Genomic DNA, 24,451 nt, shown 5'->3' on the forward strand with positions numbered 1-24,451 from the left:
ACTTCACAACTTTCTCATTACTTTGCATTTCTCGTTAGATAAATTTTACAAAATTCTCCCTTGAAACAACTGTCAAATTTAAACAAACTTGGTTTAAATCACCACTAGGATATCCAGGGACCACTGTGTATGATGACCCTGCCTGCCCACATGGCTGAAATAAAACAGGTTTCAAATGCACTTTTTAGTATTATATCTCTGAAACTAAACGACAGTACAACAGTTGCATTTATCATGCATCAATTGTAAATAAAAATATCAGGTGAGCGACACAGGGTCCTTGGACCCTCTAGTTTTTATGCATGAATGCTCACTTCAAAAATGTCATAATTCCCTATTATTGGTTGAGAGAAAGCTAGCAATTTCATTAAAATCTGAATTAACCCATATTTTAACAGGATCTTAGTGCCTATAATACCAGATTATTTAAGACAGAAAAGAATGGGCAAACCTGTTATGAAGTTCGTTTAGCCAGTGCATTAACAGAAGGTAAAACTATTTCAGATGTGTTCTCGCTTGATCCATTCAATTTTGTCAAAACGAATATTTGTGGGTTGAAGAAATTTAGCATTTTCTTGTTTCTATTGTTATAATACATTTAGCATTTGTTTGTTTCTGTGGTGATAATTAATTTGGCATGCAGAAAATGTGTACATTTTGACAACTGAATTTATGGTGATCCTTGCAAACGAATTACACATAAAGAGATATCCTACAAAAGATATAGAATTCACAGTAGTTGTTAGGTTGCTATGTATTGAATCCAATAGATTAAATTACAAAAGACATGTAATTGGTTCTAATTAACAAAATTTGTCAAAAGAAATTTGATACAATGTACCCAGAATTTTAGGTATGAATCAGTTAAAGGTTGAATTGTGTAATTTTGTACAATTAATTTTAGTATATTTTATAGGAGGTTCCATTGAGGGTTGCCCTGAGGGAATTTTAGGAACACACCAGTTCACATCATCAACATCAAAGTCCTACTCATTTACAGTTACCAGGGGAGATTACTCTAAACTCATGGCAAAGGTTGCTGAGAATCTCGCAAAGGCCAAGGTATGTTTTTCTGAACTTAAAATCTCTTATAGGTTTCATTATTGTTTCAAACTTGCCTCCCGATGTAATATTACACAGTGTACTACATATTAAAATCTAGCTAAGGCTAGCCATCATAAGAATTAAATAATCAGAACTGTTCAAAAATTTATAAAAAAGATTTTTTTACAAAATCTAAGATTTTTTTGGTGTGGGAAAGAGTGATGAGTAAGTGGCAATAACAACAATCTTAGCAATCTCTAGTGTACTCATTATTTTGATTTAATTTCATTTTTTTATGCCCCCTTTATGGGCATAATATTTTCTGGTCTGTCCGTCCTTTCGATGTCCGGCTTCAGGTTAAAGTTTTTGGTCAAGGTAGTTTTTGATGAAGTTGAAGTCCAATCAACTTCTTAGTACACATGTTCCCTATGCTATGATCTTTCTAATTTTGTAATGACAAATTACAGTTTTTACCACAATTTCACAGTCCACTGAACATAGAAAATGATTATGAAAGTTGGCCATCCGTGTACTAGGGACACATTCTTGTTTTCTTTTAAGTTGTCTAATTGGCACTTATACCACATCTTCTTATATCTCATAAAAATTATATATATACCTTTAATTTACCTATACTTTACTTGTTATTTTTAGGAGCATGTGGCAAATGACTTGGAGAAACAGATGTTGACAGAATATATCAAAAGTTTTACAACAGGGTCCATCCCAGCTCATAAAGATGGGTCCAGGCACTGGATTAAAAATATTGGTCCAATTGTAGAAACGTAAGTTTTATCCATACCATTACTACAGTTAAGGGCAAACGTTGATTCAAAGTAAGAAACTTAACTATTTTCAAAGTTTTTTATGCCCCACCTACGATAGTAGAGGGGCATTATGTTTTCTGGTCTGTGCGTTCGTCCGTCCGTCTGTTCGTTCGTCTGTTTGTCATCCGTCTGTCCCGCTTCAGGTTAAAGTTTTTGGTCAAGGTAGTTTTTGATGAAGCTGAAGTCCAATCAACTTGAAACTAAGTACATATGTTCCTTATGATATGATCTTTCTAATTTTAAAGACAAATTAAACTTTTGACCCCAATTTCACGGTCCACTGAACATAGAAAATGAAAGTGTGAGTTTCAGGCTAAACTTTTTGGTCAAGGTAGTTTTTGATGAAGTTGAAGTCCAATCAACTTGAAACTTAGTACACATGTTTCCTATGATATGATCTTTCTAATTTTAATGCCTATCTATATTTTTTACCCATTTTCACGGTCCATTGAACATGGAAAATGATAGTGCGTGTGTGGCATCCGTGTACTTTGGACACATTCTTGTTTGATGTTTATTATAGACATACTCTTTATAATATAAGACATTTGAGCTTCCACTTGATTAATATTTACTGGCATCTAATCTATAACGGTATATTTTTTCTATATTACAGATATATAGGTTTTATAGAATCATACAGAGATCCTTTTGGTGTAAGAGGAGAATTTGAAGGTATATTTACAATTTCTTTCTATTTGTTAAGTAAAGTCAAAAATTAAAACATAGTACATTGCATAAAGTTTGAGTGGTTTTTTTTCTCCGGTTTATCCTACATCCCTGAAAAGTGGTTTTTGTTTTTGTCGAGCCTGCAACTTTTGTTGCAGAAAGCTCGACATAGGGATAGTGATCCGGCGGCGGCTACGGCGGCGGCGGCTATGGCGGCGGCGGCGTTAGCTAACTTCTTAAAAGCTTTATATTTTAGAAGGTGGAAGACCTGGATGCTTCATACTTTGTATATAGATGCCTCATGTTACAAAGTTTCCGTCAGTCACATGTCCAATGTCCTTGACCTCATTTTCATGGTTCAGTGACCACTTGAAAAAAAAGTTCAAATTTTTTGTAATGTTGAATTCTCTCTTATTATAAGTAATAGGATAACTATATTTGATATGTGCGTACCTTGCAAGGTTCTCATGTCTGTCAGACAGTTTTCACTTGACCTCGACCTCATTTGATGGATCAATGAACAAGGTTAAGTTTTGGTGGTCAAGTCCATATCTCAGATACTATAAGCAATAGGGCTAGTATATTCAGTGTATGGAAGGACTGTAAGGTGTACATGTCCAACTGGCAGGTGTCATCTGACCTTGACCTCATTTTCATGGTTCAGTGGTTATAGTTAAATTTTTGTGTTTTGGTCTGTTTTTCTCATACTATATGCAATAGGTCTACTATATTTGTTGTATGGAACGATTGTAAGGTGTACATGTCTAGTGGGCAGATGTCATGTGACCTTGACCTCATTTTCATGGTTCAGTGGTCATAGTTAAATTTTTGTGTTTTGGTCTGTTTTTCTCATACTATATGCAATAGGTCTACTATATTTGTTGTATGGAACGATTGTAAGGTGTACATGTCTAGCGGGCAGATGTCATGTGACCTTGACCACATTTTCATGGTTCAGTGGTCAAAGTTAAATTTTTGTGTTTTGGTCTGTTTTTCTCATACTATATGCAATAGGTCTACTATATTTGTTGTATGGAACTATTGTAAGGTGTACATGTCTAGCGGGCAGATGTCATGTGACCTTGACCTCATTTTCATGGTTCAGTGGTCAAAGTTTTTATCTAATACTATATGCCATAGGTCAACTATATTTGGTGTATGGAAATATTTTATGATCTTTATGTCAGTCGCACAGGTTTTATTTGATCGTGACCTCATTTTCACGGTTCATTGCACAGTGTTAAGTTTTTGTGTTTTGGTCTATTTTTCTTAAACTATATAAGTAATAAGTCAACTATATATGTTGTATAGAAGCATTGTTAGCTGTACATGTCTGCCTGGCATGGTTCATCTGACCTTGACCTCATTTTCAAGGTTCATTGGTCTATGTTTAGTTATCTTGGTTAATGTTAAGTTTATGTGTCAGTTGTTATAAAGCTTAGCTTTATACTAAGGACTATCAACATAATATCAGTGATTAGTATAGAAGGCGAGACATTTCAGCGTGTGCACTCTTGATAATTTTGTGCACGAGCACCAAAGATTTATATAGAAATGTATATTTAATTTACATCAAGTACTATTCCATATTCAAATCACAGGAAATTCCACAGAAAATTTTGTCAGCAGAAATTTTGATAAATTTTTATTCACAATTTGTCTTTCTCAAAATAGAATTTGTTGTTTTGACATTAGAACGAATATTAATGACAACACTAGGTCAAATTACTGGTGTTTTTTTTTATTTTATACATAACAAAATATATCTCCTTCAAAGAAATAGCAATGTATAAAAAAACTAATAATTTAATTATGAGTAACTTTATAGTCAATAATGTATGTTCAACAGTTCAAGTTTGATAATATTCATGATGAATAAATGAATTACACATATTAAAAAAAAGAAGACTTGGGGATCACAATGCCTAAGAATCTAATGCCATTTACAACTAAATACATTTCTTTAACAGACAAGACATTTAAGTGTGTCCACTCTTGTTTTCTTTTGACAGGTTTTGCAGCAGTAGTTAACAAGGAAATGAGTAAAAAGTTTACAGAGTTAGTAAACAATGCTGAACACTTGTTGGCATTACTCCCATGGCCAGCAGCATACGAAAAAGATACATTTTTGAAGCCTGATTTCACATCTCTGGATGTTTTAGCATTCGGAGGATCAGGAATTCCTGCTGGAATAAATATTCCTAACTGTAAGTGTGAAAAAAAGAAAACAAATTATGTTCTCATTCGTTCCTTTTTCTGGCTTGCATACAGAGGCAGGATTTCAAGAGTTCTCATTTTGAAATAAGTGAAGGCCTGGATTTTCTTGATGACATCCATTAACATTTATATGTAAGGGTGGTGCAAATAGAAATGTTAATTTACTGACCCGTGTTAAAATACAAATACATGTATGAGCAATAACAGAATTGGCAAATGATCAAAGAAATAAGATGAGCGCTAATGAAAGAATCAAATCAAGATTGATTTTTTTTTAAATCAGGCAAATGTCATACACAAGGCTTCCAAAACGGTCATATATTCCGGAAAAATGTATTTTGTCCGGTTAAAGTCTGGCTGGTCAAAGCATGAAACGGTCATCTACTTTTAGTTGAATTAGTTTATAAAGATGATTTGATGAAATTTTAAAAAAAGGTTTTAAATAAAAAATTGTCAGAACTACGTTGTATGAACTAGAACACGTGTGTGTATGTGCTCAAGTGGGACATTTAATTATGCATCCTACATTTCTTCAAAAATGCTAAAATTTTCATTGATACCTGTATCTAACGTTCAATTCAAGTATTTTCTTGAAGAAATAATGCGGAAAGAGCTTCTTCAGTCAGTCGTGCTTTGTAAATGTACACGGATTTTTTTATGTATCCATTTTTGGTCCATGTTTTACCATTGTCAAGTCAACATCTGGTTTTAGAAAATGTGATTTTAAAAACGAAAGTAAAGTTTTTGACGTTATTTTGCACAAATAAAGAGTCTAATGCAGATATGAGCACGCTGATGTCCACACTTAGAATGATGCACTGCCAATTAAAGTTATGTCAGAACATCAAATTCATATCAAAGTAAAGTTTAATATCGTTTTTTAGCTCACCTGGCCCAAAGGGCCAAGTGAGCTTTTCTCAGCACTTGGCGTCCGGCGTCTGTCGTCCGTCGTCCGTCGTCTGGCGTCGTTAACTTTTACAAAAATCTTCTCCTCTGAAACTACTGGGCCAAATTTAACCAAACTTGGCCACAATCATCATTGGGGTATCTAGTTTAAAAAATGTGTCCGGTGACCCGGTCAACCAACCAAGATGGCCGCCATGGCTAAAAATAGAACATAGGGGTAAAATGCAGTTTTTGGCTTATAACTCAAAAACCAAAGCATTTAGAGCAAATCTGACATGGGGTAAAATTGTTCATCAGGTCAAGATCTATCTGCCCTGAAATTTTCAGATGAATAGGACAACCCGTTGTTGGGTTGCTGCCCCTGAATTGGTAATTTTAAGGAAATTTTACTGTTTTTGGTTATTATCTTGAATATTATTATAGATAGAGATAAACTGTAAACAGCAATAATGTTCAGCAAAGTAAGATTTACAAATAAGTCAACCTGACCCAAATGGTCAGTTGACCCCTTTAGGAGTTATTGCCCTTTATAGTCAATTTTTAACCATTTTTCGTAAATCTTAGTAATATTTTACAAAAATCTTCTCCTCTGAAACTACTGGGCCAAATTAATCCAAACTTGGCCACAATCATCTTTTAGGTTAGTAGTTTGAAAAATGTGTCCGGTGACCCGGCCATCAAACCAAGATGGCCGCCATGGCTAAAAATAGAACATGGGGTAAAATGCAGTTTTTGGCTTATAACTCAAAACCCAAAGCATTTAGAGCAAATCTGACATGGGGGTAAAATTGTTTATCAGGTCAACATTTATCTGCTCTGATATTTTTAGATGAATCGGACAACCCGTTGTTGGGTTGCTGACCCTGGATTGTTAGTTTTAAGGAAATTTTGCTGTTTTTGGTCATTATCTTGAATATTATTATTGATAGAGATAAACTGTAAACAACAATAATGTTCAGCAAAGTAAGATTTACAAATAAGTCAGCATGACCGAAATGGTCAATTGACCCCCTTAGGAGTTATTGTTCTTTATAGTCAATTTTTAACAATTTTCATAAAATTTGTAAATTTTTACTAACATTTTCCACTGAAACTAATGGGCCAAGTTCATTATAGATAGAGATAATTTTAAGCAGCAAGAATGTTCAGTAAAGTAAGATGTACAAACACATCACCATCACCAAAACACAATTTTGTCATGAATCCATCTGCTTCCTTTAATATTCACATAGACCAAGGTGAGCGACACAGGCTCTTTAGAGCCTCTAGTTTTTTAATCTAATGTCAATCATTGGGATGGCCATCTGATAACCATAATTGCCTTTTGTGACTTAGTCTAAAGGGAGTAAAATCGGGATCAGATATAAAATGTCTGGCTGGCTCAAATATTTTTTGGAAGCCTTGGTCATACACCAATATTTTTAAAAAGAAAGAAAAGTTCATCACATATGATATGTTGCAATGGCTCCTGCTAAGTTGAAATATCTACAAAGAGAACACAGAAATATTCAGCATATAAAAGGATGAAGGGAAATCCCTGACCTTTCCTCATGATATTGAAAATTGATTATCTAACAATCATGTAATGTAATTAAATTGCCAATTTTTTATGTAGATGATGACATAAGACAATCAGAAGGTTTTAAGAATGTGTCATTAGGGAATGTATTAACAGCTGCATATAAAGATACTAAAGTCAGTTTCCTTGACGAAGAAGATACGGTAAGTTAAGCTAAGAGAGAATACAACAAACAGGAGTGATAGATTATATGAAAGGAGTAGGTCCAATAAGGGCTGATTTTTGTTATGTCAAAAATGAAAGTGGCCGCATCCGTGTTCATCCTCAACCTTTATATATGTTATGTTTTATCAAATACAACTTACATCTCAATATTATGAATGAACACAAATGTGGCCACTTTCATTTAAGACAGAAACCATCTAAAATTTATTCAAAATGCTAAAATTGTGAAGATTTCAGCAATTTAGCATGACTAAAACAGCCCATATTTATGTAGCAGAAGCATTCTACTTTTCAATAAATAGCTAAAAGTTTACATTTTAGCAGTTTTGTAAAGCTGCTATATTTTGGAGCCAAAAAGGGGTCTTTCTGGACCTACTCCTTTTTAAAAGTGAAAGACAATAATTTATTTTGGGGGATTATTTTAATAAAACACTTTCATGGCCAAAGAAAAGGAATATCATTTCTTCAAAGTACTTTTATAGATTTTCATTTATCAAGAAATATTTCTTCTGAATTTGACAAGTAGTTGCATGTTATCTCCCTTGGCTAAATAGGAGCTTTATTTCATGCTGAAGTCTGGAACTTTGATATATATTCAAAAATTTCAGTAAAAATAATTAAAAATTCTCGTTAAAAATACATGTAAGGAATAAATTGTTTATTGTTAATTGTTTCAGTTTAACATGGAAACATGGAAACACTGACAAAGAAATACCAGTTGAATTTTTGTTATGTAGGAGCAGTTGCAGAACAATGTTATTACTGATTGATTTCTTTTTTTAATTGCATTAAAATTTGACAGTAATTCACACATTGCAATAATATTATATTTGAACTAAGAACGGTGTTGGTAAAGGCCAAGAGACGGCAACCCAACAACACAGCTTTATCAACACAGAGATCTTACATTATGAAAATATGTTGAGCATATTTAAGTCCATTTAAAGTATGATTGTAAAGAATGTTTCCTTCTTTTTAGGAGCTGTTTATTAAGTTAAAGGTACCATCTTTTGAGGTTCAAGTTGGTCTTCATGAACTTCTTGGACATGGCAGTGGAAAGTTATTTATAAAGGTAAATATAAATAAACTTTGAATTTTTTTTTTATACCATTTTTAAAAATTCTTCTTCTACAAACGGGGAGGGTGTGAATTTTTTTAGTCCTGTCTGTTTATCCTGATTGATTGTTCTCAGAACCTGTGAATCAGAGCACCTTGACTGATATCAGCATTCATATTAGCATGATTATCTGTGTATACGGGTAATGAGTTTTCATATTCATTGCTCTTCCATTTTCTGTTTTAAATAATTAATACTAGTAACGGGCACTAGTGAGCATTATCCCACAGTTCGAAAAGTTATTAAAATGTTATTTGTATAAAAAACACAATAAATGGAACATCTTTTCTATATATTTTCAAGTGTGCAGGTTTCCTGTAAATACAATCGATGAATCTCGTTTTTCATCTAGATACAAATTAATGGAGATTTGGCTGACTATGCGTTAATGTGACTGCAATTTTCAGTGTGGCAGCAACCTCACAACATGATTTATACAAATATATGTTCACCATATGATCTTCTATGCTAGATTGAAGTTCACACTAGATTACAAGCTCTATGCAAATCTTGATTGAATTCCACTGAAAATCATGCAATATCTAACAATAGTCAAATGTGGCTAAATCTAAATCGCCTCAGGTCCTCTAATAACAAATCATGTTTTAAAAAATATTTATTGTAGGGAGAAGATGGCAAATTTAACTTTGATGTTGATACTGTAGAACATACAGAAACTAAAGATAAGGTTGGTTTTTAGTAATTATTATTAATGCTTTTTCAAATATATCTAGTATTTACATAGATTAGATTCGTTTTTCTGTTTGAATTGTTTTACACTATTCATTTTGGTGCCCTTTATATCTTGCTGTTCAGTGTGATCCGAGGCTCCGTCATGAAGGCCGTACTTTGACCTATTATTGTTTACTTTTTACACATTCTGACTTTGATTAAGAGTTGTCTCACTGGCACTCATACCACATTTTCTTATTTCTATAGTCTAATATATAGTAGTATTTTAACACTCCTTATCAAGGATTAATTTGGTTTATATGTTAGCATGTGTAAAGTCTCTTAAATTCAGTTGTATAGTCCCTCAACCAATAACCAATAAGACCAAATCTCAAAGGGATGAAAATTGGTTATTTTCTAGTATGATGGTATAAACAGATTGACTTAGAATTGTTAGTTTTAAAAGGAAACTGATTTAATATAGAATACAGGACCAAACTTTAAAGGGGCACTAGCTGTACAAATCATGTTCACCAATTTGTCTCAAATTCTCTTATTTGATTTATAACATACTAAAACACATATTCAAATTACAGCAAGTCTGAATTACCGTTAACAATTCATAAACTAGATTAAATTGAGAATGGAAATGGGGAATGTGTCAAAGAGACCAAAGAGACAACTACACGACCATAGAAAAAACAACAGCAGAAGGTCACCGACAGGTCTTCAATGTAGCGAGAAATAGATAATATACATAAGAATTTTGTGTGTGAAGGTCTTGATGCATGAAATTGGTTTATTGTTTCTAGTATAAACGGTACATGTAACAATGTTTGATTTATATTTAGATAACCAAATGGTACAATCAAAATGAGACTTGGGATAGCAAGTTTACAACCTTAGCCTCGACTTATGAAGAATGTAGAGCTGAATGTGTGGGCATCTATCTGTGTTTGTCTGCTGATGCCCTCAGGTAAGGCCATTGTTTTACTTACAAATTTACAACCTTAGCCTCAACCTGACGTACTGTAGATTCATTTAAAATTGTGGGTACCAGTTTTCTTTGATGAAAGCAACATTGTATTTTCGTTAATATTTTATTCAACCGACATCTGCATACAAACCAATAGAAAAGGTGTGCTTTGTTAAACATTTATATCCCATTAATCCATGAAAATTGGTATCCATGAATAATAGATGACATTTTTTGCTATTATTTGCTATCAACCTTTTAAAAAAAGCTGTTGAAGTAAAAAGTTGTTTAAAAAATGTTATTACTTATTTTAGTATTTTAAACCAATGATACTTTACCACTGAGTTAGAAAATTGAGTTAATATATATTTGTCTGACAATTTCAGAATATTTGGGCACAAGGAAGATACTGCTGATGATTTAATCTATGTTAACTGGTTAAATATGGCTAGAGCTGGTTTACTGGCGTTAGAATTCTACTCTCCAGATACTGGATCTTGGAGACAGGTATATGCCTATTTGATATTCTTATATTCAAAAACAATGGGAGCTTGTTAAATCTGTGCAGTTTAAATTGCGAGAAATTTAAAATGGAAGACCATTTCCATGGTCTGATTAATGAGTGGATATACACAGTCCTGTGGTAAGCTGAACAATGCCATAAGTGAATAATGGGCCATAGAATTGTTTCAGTTGATCTAATTAAACTGCATTAATATCTAATAATAATCTTTTATTTAAATTTCCTGCTAAAAAAATAACTTTGTTAGTCCACATCAATTAATCAATGATATAATTTTAGGACTGAAAGCTTGAAAGCTTCAAAAGTATTTATATACTGTATATATAGTTAAGTAAGGGGTGGGGGATTGTTCCATGGATTATCTTTCGCTGTTTATATTTTTGTCCTATGGTCTTTGGTGAAAAGTTATCTCATTTGCAATCATTCCTCACTCACTTATTTTTATTATGATGATGACATCAGCGTATCATTTAATGCAGTCTCCAAGACAATTGATAATGATGGGGAGAAATTGACCTTTAACCTCTCTGTTGTAGGCTCATATGAACGGCCGATATGTTATATTACGAGTAATGATAGAAGCTGGACAAGGACTAATAACAATCACCAAAACAACAGGGGATGATGGGAAAGAAGATATACATTTAAAACTGGATCGTACTAAAATTTTACCAGTTGGAAAACCAGCCATTGGAAATTTCCTCAGAAAACTACAGGTAAATATATTTTAAAAGAAGATACTGTGGATTCATTTATTTTAGTAGATATCAATTTTCATAGATTGAGGAAAAGTTGCATTTTCATGGATATTTGATTTCGTGGTTTTACCAATGTCTCGATTCAAGCCTATATAGAATTTAACAATTAAATGTGTGGTTCACTGATAGCCATAAAACCAACTAAAATCGATATCCAACAATGAACAAATATCAATGAATCCACAATGCATGATATTATGCTTTAATATTATAAATCATTGTGCTGAAACTAGGCTTAAAGAAATATAAATCATTCAGGAAAACCCTTTTTCTTAAGTCTAGAGGTCTGCATAATAATTTATATTACATTGATTTATGACTAAATTTGCACAATTAGACCTCCACAATGGAAAAGAAGGGAAGAAACTTGCTCAAGTTGTGTCAATTTAAACATCAAAAGTTGTGCTCCAAATTGGGGAAACAAGTCTACATGTGATGTGGAGGGGTATCTGTGATTATTAGATCACTTATTTTAGCATCCTTTGTTTACAGGTATACAAGTCTACCGGTGATGTTGAGGCAGCTACTGCTATGTATGGTCATTACTCTGAAGTACACGATGATGAAGAACCACATTTCCTCAGTTTGAGAAGTGTAGTGTTAGCTCGTAAAACTCCAAGGAAAATGATGGTTCAGCATAATACCACAGTAGAGGGTAAGTAAGCTTTTACCTAATTTATCTAAAAAAGTGCCAAAATATTCACTAAGAATTGATACTTGCAGACAGAGTTCAAAATTTGGACACTGAGACTTGAGTCAATTACTGTTTTAGAGTTATGCCCCTTTTTTAAATTTGGAAATAATTTTTACATTATTGTTCATTGATTGAAAACTACCAATACAATTTTGGATGAAAAGTTAAGATACATCAACAGTAAGGTAACAGGGATTTGCAATGTTTTCAAATATTTTCTTTTGGTTTGCTTCTCTTATCTTGATATAAACCTTTATCCTCAAGCATTATTTTTTTTATTCATTACACTTTTTCGAGTTCAAAAAAAATATATATAGCAATCATTCTGTTTTAAATTTTTGACATTGCAATTTCTTAATTTAAATGAAAATAAATTACCAGAATTCTTAATTTTATTGGTTTGTCAAAATTCAATCAGAGTTATCTCCCATCTACAATGATGGAATTGTTTCAATTCTAATGTAACAAAGTGCAATAATAAACTATTTTCTACACTTTAGAAAGGAGTAGGTCCGGAAAGGGCCGATTTTGGCCTCAAATTTCAGGTTCATCTGACGGAAGATTTTGGACACTTTTTAAACATTTAAGTGTCTATTTCAGTTGTTTCAATTAGTTCATGTGAATGATTTTAACTGATTGACTCATTAAAAAAGCTCTGATTCAAGCTTAAATATGAAAAATCTATCAAATATGCAAAAAAATGTCACTTTTCAGATGGTTTTTGCCAAAAATGAAAGTGGCCACATCCTCAACCTTTTTATATGTTATGTATTATCATTGAATACAACTTACATTTCAATATTAAGAATGAACACAAATGCGACCACTTTCATTTAAGAAGGCAACCGTCTAAAATTTAACTAAAATTCTAAAAATGTAAAAAGTTCAGTAATTTAACATGACTTAATGATGCTAGTACCTGTTGTATGTGCATTGTATTGTCATATCAGCCCATTTTTGTGTAGCAGAAGCATTCTACTTTCCAATAAATAACTAAAATTTTACATTTTAACAATTTGGTAAAACTGCTATATTTTGGGACCAAAAAGGGGTCTTACTGGACCTACTCCTTTCAATGATTCATTCTGTGTATTTGCTATTTACTATCAATTCCAAGTTTACTATTTGCGGCTGTCACATATATATTAAATAGAGAGTCTCCATAATATACTTTATCGCCTAGGATAGTAAACTTGGAATTGACAGTTAATAGCAAATTCAATTTATGTATAGTAAATGTTTGTTCATAGTATACAGAAAAACAGAAAAAAAATAACGGACTTTGGAAAAAAGGGGGAGGTATAAAACAAATAGATTAAAAACTAATTAAAGTTTGTGTTATGTTCTTCTAGGTATCTCATTCATGAATTTTATCAGGAAATTTTCTTAGTCAGCAACCATGACTGCTGTTGATAAAAATAGAATGAAAAACAAACGCAAGCTGCTTTTTTTTAGTTATAAAAAAACAGATTAAAAATGATGAGCTGGTCAAGGTTTAATTAAAAGTGTGCACAATTTTTGGGGTTATTTCAAATTGACTGAAAATATTAAAGCCATTCCTAAATATGATTTAATTCTAAATTACATTTTTAAAGAGTAAGTCATAAAAAAAATGTTGATGACATTGTCTAGGAGCTGATAGATAAAAAAAACTTCCTGCCAATCTGAAGACATGTTACATTCAAAATTGAATTATATAGTGAAAGAGAGTCTTTACATTCACTCCATCTTCTGTCCATCTTGCAATTAATTCAACATTCTACCCTACTTTTGTACTGCTACTGAAATACCGATAACTCTCGTTATCTAGAACTCTGTTGACTAGAAATTTTTGGATGAGTTGAAGTTATCTTATGGTCCTGAGCTTTGTACGATATTAATATATGTACTTAGACTCCTGATGAGTCCCAATTTGGGTTGACTCGAACTATATTTAGGTTCCAACGTTGAAATAATTCAAATTGCATTATTTATCTCAAACTAATACACATATGTCAAAACATCACCTCAGAGATTTAATTAAATTGATTGGAGAGTTCACCTGCTAATACATCTGTACTTAAATTTTCAGTCACTGACCACTGCATGGTCTTAATCTACTAGTGTTTACCTGAGATAATATTTGATCACATGATGAATAATTACTATTAATGATACATTGATATAGTTTAGAAAAAATTATTCATAAAGTTTGGAAAATTTAATGATAAGTTCTTGGAATCTTCATCTTTGAATACCCTTTTGTTTTGTGGTCCAAAGTGTAACAGGTTTCTCTGATCAAATAACAAACTTTAAATTGCTTCATTTGAGGAAACCCATTATGTATCTACAACTCTCATCCGAAGTAAATTGATGATAAAACCATATGTCTAATATTCCATAAACTAATTAAAAAAAACCTGATGTCTTATATCCCACAAACTAGTGGAATTCGTAAATCATGAAAAGTAATGTCCAATGGCCTAACCCTGTTTCCTGAAATTTTTGGTTTTATTCTAAAGTTTAATATACGAATTTTAAATCATCTAAAATTAATGTCCAATGGCCTAACCCTGTTTCCTGAAATATTTGGTTTTATTCTAAAGTTTAATATACGAATTTTAAATCATCTAAAATTAATGTCCAATGGCCTAACCCTGTTTCCTGAAAATATTTGGTTTTATATTAGCAGGTTTAATATAAGAATTCTAAATTATCAATCATCAAAAGATGAAAAGAAACAAAAACCTACTTCCTATTCAAACACAAGTCAAAACAAATCATTTCGCGAAAAAGATCACTTCAATGTTCTAACCTTATTTCTAGAAATGTTTTTTTCTGACAATTTGATATAAGAATTATGAAATAGATTAACTACATGTGGAAAAACTATATTAAACATCTCAAGCACTTAAAATAACTGCTGATGAATTACAATTTACACAATATGTTCAGATATTAATGAAATCATTAGGTTAATTTATTGCAGTGTCAGTATTGATGATATAATAAACTGTTTTAAAATTGATTTCATATTTTTATGATAATGACTATTAATTATGTCTATATTTACTCTTATAAATTCTCCTTGTCTAAAAGTGCTCTGTCCTCATTTTTTGGCACTCTACATATAGATAATCACCCCTTCAGTAAAGTTTATTGAATGGTAAGAATGGGATATAAGAAATGAACTGAACGCCAAAGTACTTGACACTGCAAAGGCGTAAACATCAATGAATAATTTAATTTTGGATGTAACACGTCTTCTGATTGGCTGACGTTATTTTGTTATGAGCCCATAGACATAATTTAGTCATGTGACCGTGACGTCATCAACGTTTTTTCATGGTTTTCTACGGTTTAGAATGGAATTTAGAATTAAATTATAAGAAATGACTGTAATGTTTTTTCTGTCTATTCGAAATAACATAAAAATATGGTGCACACTGTTAAATAACCCGCTACACGCGTTATACAGTGTGCACCACATTTTTTATGTTATTTCTTCATAGACAGAAAAAATATTACAGTCATTCCTTTTAAAAATAACAAATTTATTGTCCGAAAATTTTAAATATACCAGCCTTTATTTCATTTTTTTTCTTCTTCAATCATGATTTGAATTTTCTCATTTGAATTGTTTTACCATTGCTATGTCAGGGTCTTTTATATCTTGCTAAGCAGAATAGGTTTTGCTCATTGTTGGAGGTCACTGTGAACAAAATTGTGATTATCAAAGTGATCCATCAGAAACTTTTCTAGTGCTCATCAAAGCCCATCCTAGTTTCCAAAAAAATTAGATGAGACTCTTTTCTGTCAAAATCTTATTCATTGTTTTTTATTAAAGCTTTCTTGTGTCATACAAGGTAAATTATATTAGAAAAAAAACTAAACTAAAAAGCTTTCTTTCATGGTTGTCACTATCAAAAATCCTTGGCTTCTTGAAAAATGTATTCTTATGATTTCTTTATTTAATGATAGACAAATCCTTAGTTAGAAACCTGCATCATTGTACAGGAAATTCGTAGATTCGAGAAGGCCATAAAATCACCTATTCTACCTATAATTGTCCCCCACATAATGAGTTATAGTGGACATGGAACTGCCAGGGGTCTGTCTGTCTACCTATCATGTTAGCGCTGTCTGTCCAGTCTTGTTAGCTCTCTCACAGGTACAATTCTTGACATATTTATAAAACTTAAACTATAGATTAATATCAGCAATATTTCATACTAGTTCTCTTTAAAGGGAGGACTATTGACTTTTTTTAAAGAGTTATGTCCCTTGGAAATAAAAATTATGGAAAATAGCTTTTTTATCGCTCTCTCTGGTACACATTTTATCAAATTTACACTATATGATAAAATCAGCAATATCTCAAACAAGTTCTATAATGGTGGATGATTGACTTTTTAAGATAATTACACCTGATGTAAGAATCCTAGGTTTTGATTGGTTGATAGCCGGTTTATTTTTCACCAATTTTCTGTTATCAAATGAATATCGTTCATTTTTTAACGCTGCCGGGGTATTTGCCAAAAGGATATGCCTTTTTTACCCTCATTACCGTGGTATTTGCCAAAAAATACTCTATCCGACTGGACGCTTGTAACGTCACAATCATCTATGCGTTTTTCAACGTTAACATTCGGTGTAATTAAACAGATATAGCATGTTCTTGAGGGGTATTTGAGAAAAATACCAGTCTTGAGAATGAATTTCCCTCGCCTTACGGCTCGTGAAATTTTACATTCTCTCCACTGGTATTTTGCGCAAATACCCCTCCTTAACATGATATATCTGTTTAAGAGTTATGCCCCTTGGAAATATTAAATATATGAAATGTGGGGGACATTGGAACTCTGTTCTTATTTTCAAATTAGGATTTATTGACCAATATCACAATGAAACATAGCTAACAGAATGACTAGATAGAAAATATGTCTTTTAATTGAAAATTTCCAAACTTGTATTCAATTCATGTGATTCTTGTGTAAACTTTCTTTGTATTTATCCTTTTCAAATTGTTTCATTTAAATAATTGATTCCCCAACTCATCATTGATTGATTGTTGGTGTTTTAAGCACTACTTTTGGGCTTATTTATGGCAGCCAGTTTTTATTGGAGGAGGAAGCTGGAGTGCCTGAGGAAAACTGACAATCTTAGTCAATTCAGGCGGGCTTCTAACTGACAACCTCTTTTACTGGCTATTGATTACAGTAGAAGAGCTACATAGACCACTTGGCCACCGAGGCCCCAAGATTCCTTTAAAAAAAACTTTTTTTTTTAAATAGGAACTAATTAATTTTTTGTGAAAATAATTAGAAGGGAATGTCAGAAACATTTATGCTACACTCCCTCAGTGATATATGAAATTTATAAATCAATAAAGACAAGCACTCACTAGGTTCTAGAATTTAGACTGGTACATAGCTATACTTTCTATTTGACCATAAAATAATGAAACTTCTATAAACAAGCACTTTCATATGCGAATCCAGTGTGGGCCCTAGGGGACCCGGGACCCCCCCCCCCCTTTTTGTGGGAAAAATTTGGTTGATTATATAGGGAATTATTTAAGCATGACTGGAGCGGGCCCCCCTTTAGGAAAAGTGCTGGATCCACCACTGACTTTCACTTTTCTATGTTACACATCCTTACGTTACCAAAAGGTTATGTGCACTTTTACTAGTGATTATTTTTACATTTAATTCTCTGATATCAATAAGATAAATGACCCTGAGTGGCCAATTTGTTTGATTATGATATCAAAGGTGATATTTGTATATATAGTTTTGGCTTGCTTTTCCATATCTTGGTCAAGGTTATATATACTAAAAAAACATCCTTTCAAAAACATGTGTTTATGATTAAAGCCTCTCATGTTTTACCATATTTTTATTTAGCAAGTTATAACAACAAGTTAATAAATTAGAAAAGTGGAAAATATAAACAACATATCTTTATATATACGTTTATTTTTAACTGACCTTGAAGGAAAGTTGATATTGTTATAAAGTAGATAGATCACATGGTTTTCTTGTATATATCAGAGGTGTGCTCTCTGATACATGGACAGTATTTTGAAATATGGTCCATTGTACAAATGTACTACAAAATATGAATTTGTACATCAGTAGTGATTTTCTTGTTTCATACTAGACCTTTTACCAAACTTTTAGGACTTATTCTTTTTTATGCATAAGAATGTTTCTTACCTCTCCTTTGATTCAGTTTTTTTGTATCTCTCTATTTAGAAGTTAGCCATTATTCATTATCTGACCATTATGTTTTTGTAATTTACAGTTTTTTTTCTTTTTTAATAAATTGAAATGTCCATCACAGTAAATTTTTTATTATTTTTTATATTTAATCATTCATGGAAGATTTTATGATTTTACCTACACCTCCAAAAGGCTAGAGCAGGTCTGGTAACCACTCCAACCCATATGTTCATATATGTGAAAGACCTTTGCGGTATGGGCTTTGATCATTGTTGAAGGCCGTACGGTGACCTATAGTTGTTAATGTCTGTGTCATTTTGGTCTTTTGTGGATAGTTGTCTCATAGGCAATCATACCACATCTTCTTTTTTATACTTTTGTAGAAAACTTTCGTTAAAAATTTCCTGACTTCCATGGGGGAGTGATTTACTTTCAGTCTGTAGTTTGAAAAATTTGAGTTATAGTGTGTAAGCAATTCTAGAATCAAAGTTGATCAATAGTTTGAAATTTTACAACACTCACTGCACAACATGTACAAGGAATATTTTGATTTAACTATCTTTCTTTTGCTTATTTTGTCCAAGTTTACCAGATTTTATTATTTTATACACATGTTATTGCCTTGAAATGTCAGTCTTCTTAAGCATCAATCACTTTCCATCTCCGTCAAGACAATTACAACTGATTCTAACCAATTATTTAGAATACAAAACAACTATTTAATTACAATCCAAATTCAGAGCTGTTTCCAGCTTGAATGTTGTGTCCATACTAGCCCCAACCGTTCAGGGTTCGACCTCTGCAGTCGTATAAAACTGCACCCTGTGGAGCATCTGGTCCATTCATTTGTTTATTTCTTAATTTTTGTGAATTAACATTGTTACAGTAAATGATAATTAATACACTTTCATACCACAACAAATATTGTATTGGTACATGTATCTCTTATATTTGTATCCATATAACAAACAAAAAATGAAAAGGAATAACTTTGCATTACCTTTTGAATACTATGACTTTTTAGATATTTAGACATATTAAGACTAATTAAGTAGATGTTGATAATATTGGCTTGACATGCTTGAAATTCTATCAGATTACTTTTGGAGCAGTTATGAGTCTTTGAAGCATGCTCACAAAAGTTCTTTTGATGAAATCATTTTCATATTAGTCAAAATTTTCTTTACTTCGACCAGCTTTGGAGGAGATATAATCAAAGAATTGATATAAATCAGCACAGAAGTTTACTTCCTAGCTCATCTATCCCCAAGCATCATGTCAGGCATTGTCATTACTAAAAACCAATAAATGTATTCTAATCTGAGGAACATATGAACATTTTAACAAAATTTTAACTAATGATACCGACGATCCACCACAAAGTAATATAAATAGAACCATACCAATAGTAAGCAAATACATATAAAAAAGGGGTGGTAGGATTGCCAATGAGACAATTCTCCACAAGAGACCAAATCGACACAGAAATTAACAACTACATGTCACTGTATGGGGATAAACCAGCAAAGTCAATACCTCATAATCAGCTATAAAAGGCCCCGAAATTACAATGTAAAACAATTCAAGCGAGAAAACTAATGAATAAACAAAAAACTAATATGTAACACATAAACAAACGACAACCACTGAATTACAGGCTCCTTATAGCATGTTCTCAAAACTAGATATCATGTCCCATTTAGAAAAAAACACGTGAAAAAAGAACCTAGCTATTATGTGTTGCTCTCCTAGCTACAAAATGTATCCAAAATCAAAGATGTAGAACATATTATATCATAATAATTTGGTAACTAATGTAATTGCTGTCTCCTACATGCCTTTAACATAATTTTTTTTTAATAAATAACACTCCTTATGCTCAGATTGGTTTTCATCGTGCAACACAGTTAATAACACCATATAGGAAAAACATAGAACTCCTTTTGTCATAAGACACTGTCAAACATCGAAACATACTATCAGGGGTGGATCCAGCCATTTTAAAAAGGGGGGGGGGGTCCTAACCCAGGACAAAAGGGAGGGTGTCCAATTACATTCAAATGCATTGATCGTCCAAAAAAAAGGGGGGTTCCAACCCCCGGAACCCCCCCCCCCCCCTCTGGATCCGCGCCTGTACTATCCACACTCATCTGTTTCCACACTTGTTTAGAATACAAAATAATACAAAGATAAGAGAGGCACAATGTCATTACATAAGAAACAAAAGAAAATGGTAAAAAGTAGTAGTCAGCACGATACAATGAGTATTGCTAGACAACAAAATGGTCACAATTATAACTATACACCCTTTCAACTTCAGTTGTGACTTAACTTCAAGAAGATTTAGCTTAGGGATGGCCAGGAAATTCAAAACCCTTTTTCTTGTTCCTTAGTGATTTGATGTTACAAGGTGTTTTTTATGCCCCACCTACGATAGTAGAGGGGCATTATGTTTTCTGGTCTGTGCGTCCGTTCGTCCTTCCGTCCATCCGTCTAACTGTCCGTCTGTCCCGCTTCAGGTTAAAGATTTTTGTCAAGGTAGTTTTTGATGAAGTTGAAGTCCAATCGACTTCAAACTTAGTATACATGTTCCCTATGATATGATCTTTTTAATTTTAATGCCAAATTAGAGGGTTTACCCCCAATTTCACGGTCCACTGAACATAGAAAATTATAGTGCAAATGGGGCATTCATGTACTGGGGACACATTCTTGTTAATCCTGGTATCTAGACTATGATGAGTTTATTCAAATTTATCCACATCTTTTATACTCTGGGCTATTTCAAGCTTGTGACATAAGGTATAGCTCAATCTTAAAATATAATATTATCATATAATTGGAACAAAAGTAACATTGACAAATTCCTACTTCACAGAAAGACGCATGATTACAATAGGTTTGCAAATTATCTTCCCTTTTATACTTAAATATATTTAGGCGTAAGTGTAGATTTTTTTCCTACTCTTTACTTCAAAGATATTAAGGTGTGAGAAATTGGGGAAGTTTTTCAGTGATTCAGCGGTATAAGTAGCTGGTATTTTTAGCAGTACAAGTTGTCATAAGTGCCACTCAAACAAACATGTATTTCCTTATTATGTCTTGTCACTAAAGATTAGATAGCCACATATTTTATTAATCAAGTTTTGATGTACACAGTTAGGTTTACAAAGTATTACATAAGTACAAAGGGTTGGTCTTTCCTGTAAATATAGATCATATTATTCATAAGTTTTAAAATAGAATCTGCTTTTTATTCATAGACATTCTCCAAATGTCTGCAATTTCCAAAAGATAAAAATGATCTCATTATCATGTTATTCACAAATCATCTAATCAGAGGTGAATGTAATTAGTTCGACTTGCCAGAATCTTACAATCAGACTAGTAGAAGTTAATTCTGGTGTACAGTAAAAAGTTACAATTGTTGTTCTTTAACAACTACAACTGACATCATGAACGTTTTTATCAAATTTTCTGCAAAAAGGTCACTTTTATTTAATTTACTGAAGACCCGTTTCATACCACACATATTTCTGAGGTAAAATAATTAGGTGGTCAAAATTTTCTGCCAAATGGTCAATTCTATCTTGAGATTATGAAGACACAATTTATACAACATATAAGAAGTGAGACCAAAATTCTAAGGTTAAATTCAGATGGACCTTAAGTTCAATTTTGTTTTAACTGTGTGGAGGCCTAATTTATACAAGATTTTAGTGTTTTGACCAAAATTGTTAGGCCAAGTTTAAGTGTAAATATAAAGTAAACCTTATTAAACCCTATATAACTCATTTAATGTATACATATAGCCTGATTACAAATTTTGAATTTTTGTCCTAGTTTTACCCTTTCTGATACATATAAAAGGACAAATCAAATATACATTGAAAAAACAGCAACCCAGTGACAAAAAACAAATAATGCGATCAACACATAGTGTGGAACAATATCCAAGTGTACAAAATGATCTCACTGTGCTGCTTTGAAGACCGATTGTGACCTTTGAATGTTTTCTTCTCTTTGGTTTGGTTATTTGTCTCTTTTGACATATTCTACTCTTCCATTCTTTATTCCAAATACCTATGCAAATTTTCAATCCCTATATTACTTAAGTCCCGGAAATCTTCAATAAATTGAACAGATAAACAAAATGTGCTATCACTTTGTCTGTGTAATCTGAAAGGTCAAAAGAATATCAGTTATACACTTTAATATAGATGCATCATAATTTTTGACAAACAGAATTTTATATTTTATATTTTTTAAATACATGCATTTTGTGATTAAAACTAGTTTTACTGAACAATTACAGACTTTTTGTTTAGGAGCCAGATGAAGCCCGCCTCTGGGTGTGGGATTTTCTCAATGTGTTGAGGACCAATTGGTGGCTTTTGGTTGTTTTCTGCTCTTTTGCTGGGTTTTTGTCTCTTGCCTATTCCTAATTTTCATTATCCATTTTATAATTTTATATTCCAGGACCTACGGTGAAGTTACAAAGTTACGAATCATCAGCAGATGGACTGGTTCAATCATTTATCGACAGATTTCCTACATCAGAAGTGGATGACATTCTAAAGGAATTAATGGAAAAAGATCAGCCGTATTTCACCAATTAAAAATATGACTATGTGTTAAATAGATAGGACCAGATATAGACATTCCATCCTAATACAGTGAAATCAATTGTCAAATTATCCAAGATAATTACTTGAAATCAATAGTCAAATTATCCAAGATAATTACAAGTACAATCTACAGAACTAGAAAAATTTGTAACAGTCATTTATAATGATTAAATTATTCTAGAAATCCTGATGCTTCTTTTAGTTATTTTTGTTGTTGGGTGACTGTGCTAATTGATGTAAAGCTTTTCTCATCACTTGGCGTCCGTTGTCGGCAGCGGCGGTGTAAACGTTTTACAATTTGAACTTCTTCTAGAGAACCACTGAATGGATTGAAACCAAACATGGCATGAATGTTCCTTATGAGGTGCTGACCAAGTGTTGTTACTTTGTAGCCGATCCATCATCCAAGATGGCCATCAGAGGGGAACTAAGTTTAACATACAAATGTCTTCTTTTAGAGAACCACTGAATGGAATGAAACCAAACATGGCATGAATCTTTCCTATGAGGTGCTGACCAAATGTTGTTACTTTGTAGCCAATCTATTATCTAAGATGGCCGCCAGTAGAGACTTAGTTTAACATAGGACCCTAAGGGAAATACATACAAATGTCTTCTTTAATAGAATAACTGAATGAAATGAAATCAAGCATAACTATATTAAACCAAATTTCGCCTAAAACATCATTATAAGTATCTGTTACAATTTTTTACATTTTTTAATTTTATTTCAAAATCCCAAGTATAGAATCAGGTGAGCGACACAGGCTCTTGAGGGCCTCTAGAGTTCATATTGTAATTTGGTTTGCTTTCTTCTTGATGTTTACTCCTCATCCTTTTATTCTACCGCAAAATATTTTACGTTCATATGTATTGGTATCACTTCCTCATCATCTGTAGTTGTCAACTTCGTCCAAAGCCACTTAGTTTCCGGACAATGACTTAAGTTTAAGTGAATGAATCTCTATGAAATTTAAACACAAGGTTTGAAACCACAAAAGGAAGGGGTTAAAATTAGTATTTTCTAGTTTCCAGACAATAACTTGTGTTTAAGTGTATGGACCTCTCTGAAGTTAAACCACAAGGTTCCATGCCAAAAAAAGGAAGGTTGGGATTGATTTTAGGGGTTATGGCCCAAACTGTTTAGGAATTAGTTGCCAAAAACAATACTTTTCTTATACTTTGTATAAATTGCTTATTTCTTGACCAATTTCAATGGGGTTTTATTTTTTAATTCTTGGGGTTCTTTAATATGATGAATCTAACTGTGTATTAAGTTTTTGGAATTTGGTCCCCATTTTTAAATTGGTCCACATGAGGTTCAAAGGGTCTAAAATTTAACTTCATTTGATTCTAGCAAAAATTGAATTCTTGTGGTTCTTGGATATGCTTAATCTAACCATGTATTTAGATTTTTGATTCCTGTTATCAAATTGGTTCACATTGAGGTTAAAAGGGTCCAAAATTAAACTT

The 24,451-nt window shown here is 32.3% G+C and overlaps 1 protein-coding gene across 1 annotated transcript in view; it reads left to right on the forward strand.

The window, feature by feature from the left end:
• The window catches only part of LOC139515653 (dipeptidyl peptidase 3-like), a 36,203-nt gene extending 13,035 nt beyond the window's left edge, over nt 1–23,168 (forward strand). The window contains exons 7-19 of the mRNA XM_071305279.1: nt 399–489; nt 917–1,062; nt 1,699–1,829; nt 2,488–2,546; nt 4,553–4,747; nt 7,279–7,385; nt 8,387–8,479; nt 9,150–9,212; nt 10,048–10,172; nt 10,559–10,679; nt 11,232–11,411; nt 11,946–12,108; nt 22,830–23,168. Of these exons, the coding sequence (XP_071161380.1) occupies nt 399–489; nt 917–1,062; nt 1,699–1,829; nt 2,488–2,546; nt 4,553–4,747; nt 7,279–7,385; nt 8,387–8,479; nt 9,150–9,212; nt 10,048–10,172; nt 10,559–10,679; nt 11,232–11,411; nt 11,946–12,108; nt 22,830–22,969 (1,614 nt within the window). The 3' untranslated portion in view covers nt 22,970–23,168. The remainder of the gene's footprint in view (nt 1–398; nt 490–916; nt 1,063–1,698; nt 1,830–2,487; nt 2,547–4,552; nt 4,748–7,278; nt 7,386–8,386; nt 8,480–9,149; nt 9,213–10,047; nt 10,173–10,558; nt 10,680–11,231; nt 11,412–11,945; nt 12,109–22,829) is intronic.
• The last annotated feature ends 1,283 nt before the right edge of the window (nt 23,169–24,451 follow it).

Source organism: Mytilus edulis, chromosome 3 (genome assembly GCF_963676685.1).
Source record: "Mytilus edulis chromosome 3, xbMytEdul2.2, whole genome shotgun sequence".
Taxonomy (NCBI): Eukaryota; Metazoa; Mollusca; class Bivalvia; order Mytilida; family Mytilidae; genus Mytilus; species Mytilus edulis.